The sequence below is a fragment of the Aythya ferina genome (assembly GCF_964211825.1).
Source record: "Aythya ferina genome assembly, chromosome: 2".
In the NCBI taxonomy this organism is placed as follows: domain Eukaryota; kingdom Metazoa; phylum Chordata; class Aves; order Anseriformes; family Anatidae; genus Aythya; species Aythya ferina.
Genome location: NC_140297.1, coordinates 57,914,019 through 57,932,497, shown reverse-complemented (window position 1 = coordinate 57,932,497; position 18,479 = coordinate 57,914,019). Strand labels below are relative to the sequence as shown.

Here is an 18,479-nt window from a genome sequence, read left to right as displayed (position 1 = left end):
AAATGCTATAAATAGTAGCAGGTAAGAGGCAGGAGGAATTGAAAGAACCTGGGATCTTCCTGCATTGAGAGGAATCATTTTACAGCTGGAGTCTACATAACCCTTAGGTAGGAGACTGAATGTGTTATAAAGCACTTTTTTTTTTTTAATTATTTTTTAAGGAATGAGGCTTGTTATTTATTGTATATGGGGCTCTTAGTAAGCTGTTAATTGTTTTCATTTTTTTTTATTCAAATGGTGTGTTATGGCTTCTGTTGAGTATCTCTCAATGTATTCCTATGCTGCATAGGGAATCCTAGAAGTACTACCTATTGTAAATAATCTCTTAATGTAGGCTTCACCAATTTTGCCACATGTAGAAATGTACGACATCAAGCCAGCGCTTCTAAAGCACCATTGTGTCTGTGCTGTTGCCTAGACCAAATGTAATGATAAAAAAAAAAAAAAATCCTAATATTATGCACTATGGGCTTGTGCTAATATGCTGCATCTTTATAGTTAAGATAGATTATTAAGAATTATAGCTATACTATAGGCTCTGAAGCATGTAGGTTTTTAGTCTTCTCCCTGTGTACTTGTATAGCTGTATCCACTAATGCACATCTTCTGTAAAACCCAAGGAAATGTTCCTGGATGCCAGAATTAAACTTAAGTAACTGCAGCTCTAATAACTTGTGTGCAGTTCTCTGCTTCCTATTTAACAGAAGGCTTTCCCAAGCTTCTTACAGCAGCTCACGTTGTAGCTATATGTGCTGACAGTTGCTTTCCAGTCGTACTGGAATAAGCAACATCATTCTTCCATCTGAACTCAATACTCAGGCTGGTTTGGCATCTGACCTAAACCATGCTGCAGCCCTCTGAATTCCAGGGTGGAATGATGGTAAAGGGCCACGGCAGAACTCCAGCCTACAGCTCTTAATTCACTACATGTTAAATGGCTGGTATTTGGAGTTGTGTGAAAACAGTGCCGTGGCTCTTCTTTAGACAGATAAGCTGTCTTTTTCCTCTGAATGCTCATTAATAAGATACTTGCTGGGCAACCAGTCCCATCAAACATGACAAATGTTTCTCTGCGGCCTACCTTTTACTAGGGCTGGTGATAATGGTGGGAAGGTAGCATAGAGGGAAAAATGATTGTCTGCTGCTTGGCAAGACTGCTTTGAGGGAAAGTCCCTCCAAAGACCCTTACTTGTGCTTTGCAGGGAGCTCATTCAGAGGAGAATGATATAAGAGATAAATGTGTTTTATGTGAGTCAAAGAGTTAGTGATACCATCCACATTGAGCTAACAAGACAGAGGATTTTTAAGACAATACCTTTTCCTCCCGTAAAACTTAACAAAAAGATATTTCATGGCTTGTTCTCCTCACTGAGTCCATCTACATTATCCCTGATTTTTTTTTTTTACCTGGCTAGCCCTAGCTTTCACAGAATCACAGAACTGTAGGGGTTGGAAGGGACCTCGAAAGATCATCAGGCCCAACCCCCCACCAAAGCAGGTTCCTCAGAGCAGGCTGTCCAGGTAGGTGTCCAGGCAGGCCTTGATTATCTCCAGAGAAGGAGACTCAGACAAGCTTTCTTGTATTGGTTTATACTCTCCCTCCCTGGTAGGTTGAAAAGCAGTCTAGTAGCAATCTCTGTCAAAACCAACCAAATGAAAAAAACACCAATATCTATATGGAGAGGAGCTGAAATGCCTCTAAGCACATCTGATAGAGCCTCATTGCTCTACCTACCATGCTTTTCAGAGTCAATCCTTGCAGCTCTAATCTAAGTTACAACATTTCTGTGCCCAGTTCTAATGTTAATGTTGCTTTCACATTTTTCTTATGCCACAAACAGGACACAAATCCTTGTTTTCTTGTCAGTTTTTCTCTGACAAGACTTGCATTCCTTCCACCTATAACCTGCCACAGGGAATCCTGTAAATACAGGGTGAGTAGACTTTAACAAATGTCTCTTCATTCCTGACCATCTTCTCTTCTCCCAGCTCATAAATACCCTACATACATTTCCCACCCTCAGGTGAATAATTTTTCACGTAGCTTTTAACCCAGTGTTGTTTAGATGAGCCTGTCTTTTCAAGCAGTCTAACTCCTGGTGTACCAACCCTCGTTTACACCTTCAATTTGTGGCATTCACCAACACCATACAAACAGTTGCAGAGGGCTGAGACTGGGAAACACTGACCTAAGATTATGGAAACATGAGGGTTAAAAAGACCTACAAGATCCTCTGGTGCAACCATCCCCCTACCACCAATGTCACCCACTAAACCACATCCCCAAGCACCACGTCCAACCTTTCCTTGAACACCCCCAGGGATGGTGACTCTACCACCTCCCTGGGCAACCCATCCCAATGCCTGACTGCTCCTTCTGAGGAGAAATGTCTCCTCTTTTCTAGCCTGACCCTCCCCTGGCACAACTTGAGGCTAGTCCCTCTTGTCCTAAAGATGTTTGGAAATGTCAGAGTTCTCATGGATCAAACATCCCAATGGGTGTTCCTGTTCCCTATGGGCCTTCCTTCAGGGAGAGTTCAAATAGATCAGTTCCTAATTAGCTTAACACTAGACTGATCTCTTAGATACAGCCAGCAGTAATTATACCTCAGGAAATAGTACAGGTTTGTAAATCAGAATATCTCATGCTGAGGGCTCTATATAGGTCACTGTATCCCAGTATATAGGTCATGTGTGGTCAGTTTGGACTTACTCTTGTGAGCTCTCCCACCCATGAGTGGGTGGGCATGGGAGCACACATGCTCTCGAGGTGCAGCTTCTGGAGGTCTATCTGAAAACTTCGAGGTCAAGCCAAAATGCTGGACACAAATATTGCTTCAAGACCACGTTCCTGGTTCTAGCTCATTTAGCATCATCAAAATGAGCACCTACACTAGGTCTAAAATGTAGATCGACACCTGCCAGACAGAGTAGGAGACTGCTGCTGGCATTAATGATGTTAATCTGCATCTGGAGCATGGCACGCAGGGACATGGAAGACTTCTATCTCTGTCAGTTAATAGTGGGAGAAGCTTACAATGCTGTTCTTCAAAGCAGATACAGCTAGATATGTGAAAAATGAAAACATTCACTATTTGTGTGTCTCTAGTTTGATCTGTGAGGTGCCCTATAACAAGATGGCAGAAAACATTTTTAGCTAAAGCATAATTAGCCTTACTATGCTTATTGTAGTGATTAAGCCCAAGAACAACTTCTCTGGGGGGGGTTGAGTGAAAATAGTGGGGAAGGGGGGAAAAACCCACCAAATTATCTGCTATATGCAGAGCATATGCAAAGTATTGAGGCATTTCCAGAAACAAGGACTATGTAGTTTTAGCTTTTGGTATGCTGTGCAATGATTTAATTAAAATATGTAAATACAAAGAAAAGCAAATTACCCTGCCCTCCCTGGAGGTGACAAGGGTTTAGATATATCCATTGTTACTGCTGTGCTGTTTTTAAAGAAAAACATCCCTACCCTCCCCAATACATAAAAGTAATCTATTATCTAACTGTAGATGCTCTAATATCAGGAAGCATTTCTGGAATCTGCTTAAAAGCAAGTAGTTGATGTCTTTTTCAAGCATTTTACAAGAGGGAAAAGACTAAGATGTAACGCTGAACTGATAACCGTTTGTAAAATCTCAAGTTCTCTTGTGTATCAGGTAGTTTTCCAGAAGCATACTCTCAAACCATTTATAATCCTTATGATATGCTGAGCAGACAAATCTAAGACCATATCTTCAAGAGGTTACATCCCACGTTAGCTTTATGGTCCTGTAACTGCTGCTTGCTTACAGAAACTGAGAAACAATACAGGTTTTTTCTCTGCAACCTCCCCAGCTATGCAAAATCATAGCTCTAAATTCTAGACAGAGTCACTAACAGCTCTACAGACAAATGGAAGAACCCATCTAAGTTCCTTTCTTCCTCTCTTTGCTCTTCCCCCAGCTTGAATATGTAGGCATATTGTGTTCATGCACATCAGTTGACTTCAGCTTTTGTGGCACTTCTGCAGCTGAGAGTTGGACAAGCAGCGAGGTGTCTCAGTGCAAAGCAGGCGTCCTTCAGATCAGTATCTCAAGATCAGTTACAGTTCTCAGAACAACCACAAGTAGGGCTGCCACCAAATGATTCTCAGAGCTGCTCTAAAGGCTGTCCTGCAGACTTCCTAGGTAAGGTAGTCTGAGAAAATAAGAGAACCTGTTGTGAAATAATGCTTGAGTGGAGCTCTGGTGTTCACCAGATCAGTCACATTCGCCTGTGCCTGCTAGACTGTGCCAGGTATATACAAAAGGCCAAGTGCAGGAACAGTCACATTGTTGGGGAGGGCATGTGTGTGCCTCTCCCTTTGTGTAAGCAGCAACAGTAAAAGCTACCTTAACTGTAGCAAAAACAACCCAGCATCAACTCTTCCTCTTGCTTCATCTTATGCTGTGGTCAGATTTGCAAAGTTAAGCGTGTATCTTGCTTTTTTTTGCTCCTCTGGCATTATGTCAAAACCCAGAAGTTTTGTATTAGTACTTTCTCAGCCACTTTTCTATATCAACAGACATGCAAAGCCTCTGACTTCTAGGGAATAACCAGCTTTGAAGTAAAATACAGGCAGCAATAATCCATGCACACTTCATTAACTTCAGAACTGCTAAAGCAAAGTACTACTTAGAAAAAGCTGTAACATAGTAATGAAGGGTTTGGGTTTTATTTTTCTAATCCTGAAAGCTCCTTATCTCTATTCTCCATGTTTTTACATTCAATTTACAGAAGTCCAAATTAAAGCTCATGTAACAAAGACGCTAAATTTTGACTAACCTCTTCACTTCCTGCCCTACTCCCTCAATACAATCCCTTTCTTCCTTAGGGGAACAAATGCAACAACTTGAACTGCTGCATTGTTTGGTTAAGATAACAATAATTTGAGTTGCTGAAATATCCCAAACCAGCCAAATTCCATTGAACACACAAAGTAAATGTGAAGAAAAGTTAAGATAGTGAAAGCCAGTAATTCTTTTCAAGTCTTAACTGAGACAAAGTGATCTCTAAGCACTACACTGCCGAAAGGACAGTATTTTATCTCTCGTCAACATGCATGCATCTTTTTCTACCACACCCCAGTCACATTTAAGAGCCTTTAACATGGGCTACTGCAGGCAATGTAACTAGTTTACTGCTCACATTTCAATTGAAGCGTGTCAAAACAGACTGAGTGTATATTAATGCTGCATCGAGGTGCAGCTGTAACCCTCTGCTGAAAGGGGTGCAAGAGTGGGCATCTGCAGGGTATGCCATGCCCGGAAAGCTGTGATACACTGGAAAACCAACTTTTAAGAAGCCAGCGGATGGCCAAACCCGATACAAGACGTACTGCACGATGTGCAGCTGGGGCAGTGGAACAGGGCCATCTTGCTGTCGCAGCCTGCTATTGCTCCAGCTTGTGAAAGGAAAGTGGCCTAAGGGGGAGGCTCACTCTTTCGTGTGTCAGTGCTTCGGTTTATCAAAAAACGGCACTAAAAGAAGCAATGCAGCCAACTTTTGTGCCCTATGCTACATGCTCTCTTCTTGTGCTTCGCGTAAATCAGCAGGAAGTTAATAACTTTAAACCAACCGGGCAGGGAGGCAGAGGAGGAGTTAGCTTCAATAAAAAGGGATGGGGGGGGGGGGGAGGACACTGACAGACAGACCTTGTCTCATTTAGGGATGATCAATCTTAAACTGGAAGGTTTTGATTTTTAAGGAAAGATAGCAATTCCTTTTCTTCATGGTGTTATAGGAACATTAAAATATGCTCAGGACAACTCATTCAAAAGTTGTAGCAGAATGGAAAAGGTAAATTGGACTCTAGTTTTCTTTGTGGGTGGATGACACAGTAAATGATCTGCTTTGTCTGCTTTGATTCTTCAAATTTCTTCTAGCTGTGCTTCTGCCATTAGCTTTCCTGCAGCACACGGTACTGTGGGTCCATGCCTGTTTTAACATCGCAGGGACTGAGTGCTGGTCCCATGGGGCAGCAGTGGGGCCACTGCCTCCTCCACCCCAAACCACCTGCCCTGGAGCTGGCGGTGCTCACCGGTGTCCCTGGAAAAGGTTATTTAGGTGGGTGAAGCTACTGTTAGGGGACACCTGTCCCTGAGTCGTCTTCACAGCAACCTGAATTGTTTTTCATTGGTTTTGGTTGCAGCTCCCTAGATGAATTTGCCTCGCATCTAAAACCAGGCAGTATCTACTTAAAATATAATCACCATTAACACTGCCCTGCTAATCGCACCGTGTATATTAGTGCAGTCGTTCCTCCCCTTGCGTGTCCTAGACTCCTCGCTCACCAGGCACGCACCCACCTCCTGCACTGCTTCCCCCCGGGGTGCCACCCCGCTCTCACCCCCGCCACCCTTACAAAGTGCCTTATCCGCCATCCCCCCCACACAGAGCCTGGGGTCCCTCCCCGCCGCCATTTTGTGCCCCCTCCCCCGGTCGCCATCACGGCGGCGCCTGACTCACGGCAGCGGCGGGCGGGCGGGCTCACGCCTGGGCCGTGGGGGCCGCCATTGCCGCGGGCTGCGGCGCTGCCAGGGGGCGCTGCGGGCGGCTGAGGAGCTGGGGTGGGAGGCGAAGCTGTGGCCGCCGCTGTGTTTAAACAAGGGGATGGCTTTGGGGGTCCTTCTTCTCTCTTCTTTGGGGCAGGATTGGGGGTTTCCTGGGTCTGTGCCCTTTTGGGAGGGAGCGGCGGGTGTCCCGCTACCCTGACCTTGGCTGTGGGGGTGAGGCGGTTGTGGTTGGAGGGGAGCCTTGCTTATGTTCTCCGTCAGATGACAGAAAAGAGGAATAAATTGCATCTTTGCGACTGATTCTTTGCATCTAATTTGATCAGATTCCATAAACTGAGATATATTTATTTACTATAATTTTTCATTCCAAATGTATCCCTCGTTATTGTACCACAAGCTGATGCCCCTGTCAGTTTATTTAGCAGGCTTTCTGGGGCTGTAACAGACCAGCACTTAGGCTCTAGCATTTGTAAAGTGTGTTTATTGCTAGATTACAGGATCCTGAGTGTTGGCTCACAATAGCTTTGATTCATCTGAAATTAAATGGTGACTGTACCCGTAATTTCAGTGTGTCGTCCTGTTATTTCTCACTGTCATACATGCTTTGATAATACGTTGCATTGCTCTTCCTGACTGAGGAGCTGAATTCAACACTCTTCTCAATGCTGTTTTTTCTTATCCAAATAGTTTTCAACTTTTTTTTTTTTTTACATGTTTTGGCTTGCCATACTAGTGGAATACTAGCTGCTATTGAATTCTCACAAACACACCTGCTTTTTCCCTTCAAGGACTTCAACTGCTTACCAGACAAGTTGTATCATCGCAGTGACAATTATTTTGTTGTGCATTGTTTAGGCGTTCCTGACAAAATAATTGAAAAGTGAAAAACTGCTAGGTTGTAGCAAAGTGAGTTAATGCATCTGGCACTTGCTAGGACTTGTAACACTCCTGTGTGTGTGGCAGGTGAGAGTGGGGGGCACAAAAAGACAAACAGCAAAACAAAGCAATGTGCAAATGCAACAAAAAATCCAGTCAGAAATACAGGACAACTAGAAGGGGGGTGGCAGCCCGTAGTAGTGGGAAATCAACCTGTGCTTGTGCAAATAAGGCCTGTTAGGAGACTTTTGTCTGCAAAGCTGTAGGCTTTTTAACCCTCTTTCTTTCCTCAAGCCTCTCGTGCCTCTCTACTGACATTCTTTGTGGGAATCTGTTACCTTTATGTTCAGTGGTGGTCTGACTCCAACATACCTAATTACTCTCTAAAAAAGAATCTGTTCTATACATTTCAGTCCTGAAGAAGGATTTTCATGCCGAAAGCTTGTCTACAGTTCTCAGCTATGCTTATGTAGTAGACCTAAGTACATCTGCAAGCCTTCTCCTTGTCAGTTTGCCATGATGAAAGCTGTACAATATCCATCCAACTTTGTTGAAGTTTTATTTGTATTGAAAGATCTTCATTATTTACAGATACTTTCTCTGCCATTTTCATACCAGTAGAGGAACAGACTGCTTAAGACAAGGCACTATTTGGTGCTGCTTCCAAAGTCAGTGTTTCCCCCTGCCCACATTCACCATCCTGGGGACCCCAGCTTCTCTTGCCATGCTGGCTGCTCATCTCACAGCCGCAAAAGGCTGCTCTGGAGTCTATGTCTTGTTCCTCTCTGAAGGAAAAGCTCCCCTGCACTCTGATCTTGCCTAGGTTTGGAGTTAAGTGTTCGGTTTGTTATCTGGCCACCTGCATAAATACACAAACCTGTGGCAGTCCAAGCTTGAGGCTGTTCGCAGGGATCAAACAGCAAGCAGTGATGCCAAAAAGCATAGTTGTCCGACAAGTTTAAGCTAACCTAAATTTACAGCATGCTGGAAAGAGGCAGTTCTGTCCTGTTTGGCTGCATGTTGCCACTCCCACCCTTGTTTTGGAAGCTGATCCATCTGAAAAGTGGGAATTTTTTTTTATTTATTTTTATAAGGTTAATTATGAGATCAAACAGGTTCTGGATCCTGTAGAACACATGGCTGTACAATTGATACCACTCTTTCTGAATCTGAAGATGCATCTGCCTCTAATCAGTCCCATATGCATTATTTCATACATTCTGCTATTTGTTATGGTTTCCTATCATGTGCTAATTGATTCATTATTTTTTGCTAAGCATACAGTCACATGCTACTCATTAGCAGTCCCATATGCTGAACTCATGTTGGATACCTTTTAAATGCCATATATCCTGGCCTGCCAGCCCTTCTATAGGCAAAACAACACATGTTGCTGACCTTCATTCATGCCTTGCACTTTAAACTTCCTGCTCATTAGTCTTCTATGTAATTCTTTAGTCACACTCTGGAGCTCCTCCTTATTGCAGTTGTGTAATGACTGTAATTAGAGCTGCTGATTACATAGATCCGTGCTTTAGCCTCTGGTACTACAAAGTGTTTGACAGGGGGAGGAAAGAATTTTGAAACACCATGTGACATTTTTGAAACACCCAGCATAGTTACATCAGTATAAAACCTGTGTTCAGATTAAGTTATTTTAGACCATGGAGGTCTTGCCTGTGTTATAGCTCTGTAAGTGGCTCAGAAAACATGACTATAGAAAAGCAAGTGTGGCTGTAAGGAGGCTAACTGGTTTCCCAACTACTTGCTGGTAGGGAAGTTAACTGGTCAGAATAAATGAGAAAAGATGAAAAGAATAGTTTATCCTATAACCTTACAATCCCATCCTGCAGATTTTTATAATAAAGAATTAACAGGATCTATAGCTGCACTGAATTTTTAAGCCTTATAGGAAAAGACGGACTACTTATGTTATTACCACTTATAGGTAGCGTGCCCTAAGGTTTTCTGGAAACAGGTCGAATAGAAGACATTTAGGTGGAAAAGATATTGTTACAGATTCCTCTGGAGTTATTTCTACTTTACATCTGAAGCAAGTGAGTACAGAAGCAGATCCTTTGTACCTGCAGTCTGAATTTGACACGGTTTCAGGTGCTGTCATGGCCTGTGAATGTCCAACATCAGCACGGTGTAGCACAAGCTGTGGAATTCACGCTGTGTGTTTCGTATTCTGTTTATTGCAGGAACTACTGGCCTCCAGGAAAACAGCTGCACCCTCCCAGACTTTTATCTTCCAAGCTCCGAACGAAGCAGCTGAAAGCCCTGTTGCTGGTAGATAAGCAGCACGAGTTGAGGGGGTAGTAGAGAGGCTGGCAGTGAGAGCTAGGTAAAAAAACACCTCTCCAAGGAACAGCTGGTGCTAAAGCATGGTGCATCGCAGCCCTGGAAGCAATTTCTACAGGAAGCAGGGCAAATAGCCCTGAGTAAGAGCTTGTGTAATGCCTGGGTTGTCCCAGCCGCTACTCCTTGTGTGCAGCCTGCTTGGGCGAAGCCAGGCACAGGCTGATGCGGTTGCTTTTCCATCAGGGGGGCTTGGCGCTGCCGAGACCCCCATTTCCCTGAGCAAGGACTCAGCCTGCACCATAAACCTTGTGGATGCAGCAACAGGGCTGATGTGCTGGGCTCTGGGTGGTGCTCGGCTGCGACTTCACCGGGGTCTCAACCCGGGCTGCTTAACCAGCGGCTTCTCCGGGTCCCCAGGGGGGTGAGGACGCCCCTCGCTGGCCAGGTGCTGCTGTCTCGTTATCTGCCGGGCTGAGCGCCTGCCTGCAGCAGCCTCTGTGGTGCCGCAGCTGCTTGCTGCAGGGCGATATCCCGCCCCTATAGCGCCCTTATTGGGTTCCTGGCCCAGGGGGTGTTGCCGCAGCGGTGGCCGGGCAGCGGGGCAGTGATGTGCTGCTGCGGCTGCAGGGCGTTGTGTAAGGAGGAGCTGCAGGGAGCGGAGGGGAATTAAGCAGGATCGCAGTGCTCCTCTGTGAATGGAAGAGGTTAGTGACTATTACTTAACCCCTGCTAACAGTAATTGGGAGCTGGAAGCACCGCTGTAGTTTTCTCGGCCCCAAGGTGGGCAAGCCAGCGGGGGGAGCAGAGAGAGGAGAAGAGAAAAGCCCTTTTTTTGGAAAAACGCCCAAGCTGCGCTGAAGCAGAGAATTAGCTTATAAATGATATGGAAGTGGCCAAGTAGCACAGTGGGGTGGCTGGAGCAGTGTGTGGTGAGCAAGTGAGAGTCCACCCCAAGCCTCTTCTATGAGGTGTCTGCAGGGCTTCTTTACAGGAGTGCTGAGCTTCCTGCAAGCCCTGTTAAAAGCCACGGTTACTGCAGGTGTCTGACACCCCCTTCGGAAACAACAGCCCACTGACCTTAGTTCACCTGTGTGGAGATGATATTCTCCTGTCCTGAAAGGATTGTGATGGGTGGGGCCGTGTTCCAGACCACATTTTGGTGGGAAAACAGCAATTCTCATCTTCTCAGATGCATCATACAATCCACACGTGAAGTTGGAACTTTACTAATATTACTTTATCCTCTAGTCACAGCTGTCACTTACCTCTGTCTTAACAAAAAAAGACCAACCAAACAAAAACAACAATCAAGCTGTGTATTGTAGCTCAGCCTACTCACAGAAAGAGAGGCTCAGCCTTTATATAACTTTCCTGGCATCATGCTGAACCTCCGCGTTGGAGGTTGTTCAAAAAATCAAGCTAGTGTTAATTAGGGCAGCAGTTTATTGGACTGATTTTGCGTGAAATCATTTTTATCACACTCCTTCCGTTGGTTTGCCAAATTAATTTTCCTGGATTGAAGGTAGTCATTCAGCTGTTAGTCCTCTGACTCCAGTTGCTAATGCAGAATGACACCGTGCCAAAAATCAATAACGTAGTTCTTGAGCATCTTCCTGTCATTTGTATGAATAATGGGCAAATAAAGACAAATCTGTTTCAATAATACAAAACAAAGACAAATCTGTTTCAATAATACAAATCCAACCTGACGTTTAGTTTTCACAAAATGAAGAGCAATAGTTAAATGTTTAAAAGTATACTCAGATAACTAAAAGTAGACCAAGTTAGCTAAATATCCTTCACAGATGTTTATGTTAAGAACTAATAATATATTCTAAGCAAATACAAGTTGCTGAAATAAAACTAATAGTGCTCTATATCAAAACCTCTCTAAACAGGGTATTGTGTTGTTTCAGTTGGAAACTGACAGCCCGAAACTTCCTTCAAAATGCCAAGACTTAACTTAGTTTGTTAACTGAACAAATGTTTAACAAACATTTAGTGAACAAACATTAGTAAACATTTGTTCACTAAAGTTAAAAATGAATAGGAAATATAACAAAGCCTTAGTTAAAGTCTTACTAAAACTATTGTCACAGGCAGTGGATGGAACTTAGACATTCAATAACTGATATTTTAAATATTTAAGTATTTAAAATATTAATGGTTAATATTTCTACTGTAGGACCGGGGAACTTCCCTTATACTTGAGGGTTAATGTATTCTGGACATGTCCTGCTAAATTCACATGGATGTTCTCAACAGACTTTTTTACTTTTTTCTAATACCAACCTCACAGTTTCTTTAGCAAGTGAGCTCAGTTACTGCTTAGAAGCAACCAGAGTTTAACTCAATGCAGTATAGTTTGTGTTATCCTTATAGGAAGGGCAGTGCATATTTTATGTAGCTGAAGAGAAGAATTGATCTAATTTTCAGGGTTTTTATTATCCTTTTTACCTCCCAAATTGTTGCGTTAACCAGACATCTCACGAATAAACAAACAAACAAAAAAAACAAAACACCACATTTAGTTTTAATTTTAAAAATCAAAGAACCGAGCTTTTTTTTTTTTTATTATTTAAATAAAGGATATCTGTAGTATTGACTAGCTTCAGAAACTAAGCCCAGCAGATGAAACTGGATGAAAGATCAGCCATTTCATCTATGTACTGAAAATTAACTGTTCACGTTGAAACAAGTGAAAATGAACCAATAAATGAAATTACTATTTTTTGAATTAAAACTGGAATTACTTCCTATTTTGTACTTGAATATCAGAATTTCAGTAAGATGCAAGAATGAAATGCACATTGGCTTTTTTTTTTAATGGTGGGGAGGATATATTGCATGCGCTTCTGTGCAGATTTGTTGTAAGAAGTGTCAGTAAGTGTTTTCCATCATTTCAGGTAGGGTCCATTGCAATTTTCTCTGTGCTGACCTCCTCAGTCAGGTAAGCAGCAGTCAGGCACAGGATGTAAAAACAAACCAAAGCTGGGGAGAAGTGGAGAAACCAAGAGAAAGGGCTTGGGTAGGTGTTGGGGTTTGCGGTGGTAGAGTAACTACCCAGGGGAAGAAGTTCCTTTGTTTGACATACAGTTGCATCAACGTACCAGGAATAACTCTTTCAGCTCTAATTTTTAGGCAACCGGATATCTTTCTGAAGCTTGCAGTTAGTGCTCATTGTAGTAAGAGGACTTGCTCAGTAAAGAACCATATAAACGTAACAAGGCATCAAAATGGTTACTTCATTGAAAGGGGAATGAGGCTTACAGAAAAGCTGTCTGAAAGCCAAGGCACTTAGCAGCTTAAATCCTGTGTTAGAAAAACATTGAATGTATACATGCCCTGTTATAAATTGGTAGAACAAAGGTTGCTGAGGGGCTGTCCCCCTCCCTGATCTGGAGCCAGCCTTGAGTCATAGAAAGTGCTCTTATGCATGTCGGGCCAATCTATTAGGCTTACACCTGGAAACCTTATAAAATAAGTGCAATTATAATAAAAATATAAAAATATATTTGACCTGTTTCTTCTCAACTAAGCAAAAAGAGCTTTGGCTTTTTTTTTGTGAACTTAAGCATCCCCTACAGTAACATTTGCAACCGAGACAGAGCTCTACTGTGCTAATTGAAATGAATTGCAGAAAACACACCTGACCGGGAAAGATAATGAAATGGATTTGTTAATCCTGTTATTCCAGATGAGTGGAATCCACTATGTAAAATAGAACTGAACTTTCCTTAACAATATGAGTTCAACAGCATAAAAGAAGTCTCTCTATTTTTTTTTTTTCCTCCTTAGTACAGCATTATAAGCCATTTAGAAAGACCCTGGCTTGGGCAACTAGAGTTTCTGTTATAGTAACTATCCTAAATGCCAAATTAAAGGCTGTACCGTGCTTGTTAATAAAGAAAGCCTTTCTAGTAGCTCAAGTAATGTTACCGTGTTTATTAGCTTAGTGAAATGTGTAGGCAGAAAGGGATCTTTACCATCTTGCTGCAACCTTTGTTCTGTGAGTGAGAGCAGATGAAAGCTTCCAGAAGGAATAAGGAATTATTTAATAATCACAGAATTCCTAAATGAGAGAGAGAGAAGTGGTACAGGATGTGAGGGAAGGACTTGAGACCATAGTCATTCTCGCTGAAACGCCATGGATGTTTTTAGCCATGCTAAGAGCTGTAAAGCCTTGTGAACCTTTCTGTTTCTAGGGAGAGCAGCACTTAGTCACTATTTACTGTCTTTTGCAGGCTCTGACACAGATCAGCAACAGAAGACTGGTTAGTCTGTTATTTTGTGATGATTGTAGAGACTGCACTGGCTTGCTCGAGCTTGTCTTTGGAGTAATTAGTTAATTTTTCTCAGGCACAGCACAATTGTGTGCAGCTGGAAGTGGAATCAGCATGTCTGTATAATTCTCTGTGTTCGGTCTCAGTGACAGATACAAACATGTAAAGGACTGAGGTTTTGTCCCTACCAAATCAGGTTCATAACATACAGATGGAGAAGGTAATTCAACTCCTGGCCTCTGCTGTCTTCTGAAGCTGTGATTCTTTAGTGGCAAAAATCTGTGAGGAAATTGCAGAAAAGGATAAAATTCAGTGACAATCAGTGACAATTCACTGTTAAGTGATGAGCCTTTAATAAACCGGAGTTGGTACAGTTCTGGCATTGGAAGTGACCTTGTACTTTGTCTGCTTTTGTTCTTGGTATCCAATGTAAGAAAAGTGGATGTTTTTTTCCCTATGGAGTACTTGCATTTGCAGTTTGAAGAGTCTGGGATGCAGGGTCTCAAAAACAGGCCTGAAGTGTCTTAGGGTCATTGATATCAGCGGCTGCTGGAAACGGTTGCTTTGGAAAATGTGATTTTGGGTTGGAATTTGTAACATGGCAACAGCTGAGCAAAACTCTGATTTTGAAATCTCTTTTACACTTACTTTCTTGCACTGTAAAGTAGAATAGCTATCCTTGCATTTAGCCCAGTATTCACAAAGATAAGGCATGCTGCCTGTCCTTGTATGTCCAGCATTTGTGAAGAGGTCCTGAGACCAAAGGCTGTTGAATAAATCTTTTCAAAATAAACAGGCCATTTGCCTGACTCTGATTGCTGGTTAAAAATAACAGTATTCTGACAGGTGGTTCCAGCCCAGTCCTTCCTGGGTAGGTCTTGGTGACAACTGGCTGGGTCTAATAATATTTGCAATATTGATGGAGCAAAAACACAGCAAAATAATCACAATAACATACAAGCTGGTCTGTTAAATGGGACTCAGAGTGGCTGGACAGCAGTTGGTCCTTTATCATAGAAAGAGGACAGGTTTGCATCCCTTTTCCTCTTGCCCTCTGAACAGGGAACGTGGCAACACAATTCTCTGGCTGCTCCAAACCCAGTTTTCCCAGTAGACTCCACCAGAAAGCCCTCTCAAGAGGGCAGAAATAGGGAATACAGTCTTTATTCCCTGCTGGCTACAAAGGAGGGTCAATTTTGCACTGAGGAAACGTGCTGCATTTTTTTTCCCCCTAAATGCAAGGCCAGCAGTTTTATTCCTTTCATGTACTCCGGTTGAGAGAGCACTTTTCAGAAAAATTGCTGACCCACTGCAGCTTACCACCATCCCCATCAGCTGGCTGGTACCTTCCCAGGCTCAAATGGCCCATAACATCGGAAACAAACTATCGTTGTTTTAAAGTATGGGAGCTAAATTCCTCCTGTCCTAGGTGCTGCTAAGATACCAGCTCCTAAGGGAGCATGAAGGTGGTGCTGGTAACCTAGGAGAAGTAGCCATTAAGCTTCGTTTGGTTAAACAACAGCTAAATGAGTCTTGAGCTCTTCAGCATTCATCTTCGGGTTCCCATGCTACAGAGATGGACTTTTTCATCATGAGTTGTGAGAACAAAAAGAAGTTCAAAGTACATTCCTTTACGGTGTGCTCATTATTGCGTTTAATTTCTAGCCCCTTCATTACCTCATTTTTGCTTATATGCCTGTCTGGGATAAACTTTCCTGTTCTAGACCATGGAACCAAAATCTGTATGGTCAGGGGAAAAAACATCCAGCCTGAGTGCAAGTTAGTCGAATACCTTGTGAGTCTGGCTCACAAGGCATTGTTTGGCTGCAATGTTATACATTTTCCCTGGTTCTGTTAGATCCTAACCAAAGTGAGGATCTAAGCAGACTGGGAGGACATAATGTTGCAGAGAGTTATGTTACATATTCTGAATGGCTGAGGCTCAATTACCTTCTTTATCTACATGAGTCTGATTGTGGGAGGGAAGAGCAGAGGTTTAGTTTCTGATACCTTATGCGGGAATTTGTAAAACAGTGACAACTTAAAAATGCCCTTGTGCAGTGGTTGTGTTTATGATACTAAGGTAGGATACCTTGCATTTTCCTTTTTCTAATGATCAAAAAATGATGTGACTTGTCTGAAACAGCATTTTGTGGAGATGCCACGATCTTGCCTGGAATGCAAGTGACTTAAATATTAGAAATTAGTCCTACACAGTGAGTTTCTTAACCAGAACCTCAAAATGCTTGTTGAGTTATGCTAGCAGAGGACAATGAGAAAAGAAGGCATTTAGACTGAGTTTTTAAAAAGCTGCAAGGCTGAAGAAAATAATGAGCAGGATTGCTGCTACATTATAAAATATCGTTTATGTGCCCGTTGGTAGCATAGGATGGTAGTGGTTCAATACAGCCCCTTGCCTGTTTTTAGAACTCAGTGACCTCTTTAGCCACTTAAAGGAATGGTGCAGTTAAGGAAATGAACCTTTGAAAGAGAATAGAGCTCTTTTCTTATAAAAGTAACTGTTAAATCTTTTCACCAAAATACTGAAATATACCCACTTCACGTTCCTGCAATAAAATCTGGGTTAGAGAAAGGTTTTTTTGTTTGTTTGTTTGTTTGTTTGTTTGTTTGTTTTTTTAAGCCAATTCACTAATTATAGATATTTGTACAGAGATTTTGGAGGGTGTCATGAGTTTTGTAGGTGCTGCCAGCAGCTTCATTGATCCCAAGTCAGTGAGATTTAACATGGTATTTAGAACCTACTATGCTCTATTGTACGTGAAGTCAGTACGCTGGCACAATCCATCTTGTACCCTCCAGATAATGTTACTGTGAGGACCCAACCACCCAGTCAGGTTATCATTTATAATAAGTTTTGTATTCAAGACACATTGCCATGCGCAAGACAGAGATATCTTATCTGTGAGTTGCAATAGACATTCATTTCTCTTTAGCTACGTTTTGAATATTAGTAGTTGTTGGACAGGGTCGAACCTAGGAGGATCTTCTCTTTTGCTTGTGGTTGGACTCAACTTGATGGCTGTTTTTAAGTCCCTTTGAAGACTTTGTCTAGCAATGAATCTAGTGATGTTGGGTCTGTGAAGAGGCAGTTGTAAATTGGAACCATTTTGTAGGTCACTCTTTTACTTGTTTTTTGTAATAGTTCCAATCTCTGGGTTGGCACGCTTGAAAGTTCAGGTCTAGGCATGCTCAGAGCTGTCTGACTGTACAGGCAACCCAAAGCTTCTGGGTAATTGAGCTTGGCATATAAAACTGCCTCTCTGCTTGTAGAAATCTCAGGGTTTGATGGGGGTGGACCTAGGAACTGGGAGATGCAGAGTTTGCTTTTGTAATGCTGCTGGTTATGCACAAAGTACTGTTCTTCATAACATTTTTCATGAGACTTGGGAAATACACTTTTATAGAATCCCTGTAATCTTTATATAAAACTTTAAATTTATTTATTTATTTTTTAAATCAGTGTGATGTAAGCGGGATACCAAACACTCCCTCTAGTGGCTGATATATCTGTAAATGTTTTTTTTTCAGTTTCTTGGGTTAGTTTTAACAGAAGAGTAGCATGTAAGGACTGCTTGACTGCTAAACCACATTCAATTGCAGACTGGCTATTCATGAGAGAAGAGGCTAATGGCTGGCTTGTACACTTCTTGAGTGCTATGATGGTCAATAGCATGGAAAATACTGGGCTGTAAAGTTGAGAGGGAAAATACTGGGCTGTAAAGTTGAGAGGGATTTGAGTTACCTCGGTGATTGCTCTTAATTCAAGAGCTGCTTTTTTTTTTTTTTTTTTTTCCACCCCCCCGCAATCAAGCAGTTGCTGTCATTAGTACATTTTCAAATTTTAAAGAAAATTGAGAGCTTCAATTGTATTTTTCAGGCCCTACTGAGGAGTGGTAGCCTGATAAAGTGGTAGAGGTACTAGCTATTGCATGAATCATTTTTAAGATTAGTTTTTTGCAAAGCATTATCTAATTCTGAAGTCATCTTAATCTAGTTATAAAAGAAACTATCAGTTACTACCAATTTATTTTAGAAGAGTGAGAACACTTTTCTAGGGTAGGGGAAGAGAAAGTCAGCCAAAAAATACACTTGCCTGGCCAGCTGCAGTTATCTGACCAGTTTCAGACAACGTGTATGTTGTTTGCTCTAAAGAGAGTATAAGACAGGCCCCTGGTGTTACAAGTTGAAGTGCTAATGGTGGGCACAGGGTTTCATCAGCCATGGTAAGCAATATCTTTATGGTGACTGCAGCTTGTAGCAGGAGTGCTGGCGTTTTGCTTTGGGAATTCTCAAAATAGGTCAGCTTGTCACAGAGCTGGGATGCAGTGACCTTTGGTGGACCGGAAGATAGGTATCATCTATTGGGTTTAGTCTGTAAAGATATTAAAAGCACACACTGGTGGCTGGGTATGTGTTTTGTTCTTGTGCCTACTAATATTACAGTTAGCAGCAA

The 18,479-nt window shown here is 42.3% G+C and overlaps 2 protein-coding genes across 8 annotated transcripts in view; one reads left to right on the top strand and one right to left on the bottom strand.

The window, feature by feature from the left end:
- COA1 (cytochrome c oxidase assembly factor 1) overlaps nt 1-10,267 on the bottom strand; it is a 56,404-nt gene extending 46,137 nt beyond the window's left edge. The window contains exon 1 of one of the 3 annotated variants that reach the window (XM_084508712.1): nt 9,503-10,267. The gene's annotated coding sequence lies outside the window, so the exon portion shown is untranslated. Of the gene's footprint in view, nt 1-6,495; nt 6,626-9,502 lie in introns of those variants that run through there. The other 2 variants (XM_084508715.1, XM_084508711.1) reach the window with 2 other exon arrangements.
- Nucleotides 43-18,479, top strand: part of BLVRA (biliverdin reductase A) — a 41,329-nt gene continuing 22,892 nt past the window's right edge. Inside the window, exons 1-2 of one of the 5 annotated variants that reach the window (XM_084508706.1) lie at nt 10,348-10,426; nt 12,629-12,672. Coding sequence is in view for 3 of the 5 variants with exons in the window: in XM_084508705.1 (XP_084364831.1) it covers nt 5,818-5,826 (9 nt within the window). In the remaining 2 variants the exon portion in view is untranslated. Of the gene's footprint in view, nt 108-5,404; nt 5,827-10,274; nt 10,427-12,628; nt 12,673-18,479 lie in introns of those variants that run through there. The other 4 variants (XM_084508709.1, XM_084508705.1, XM_084508707.1 and 1 more) reach the window with 4 other exon arrangements.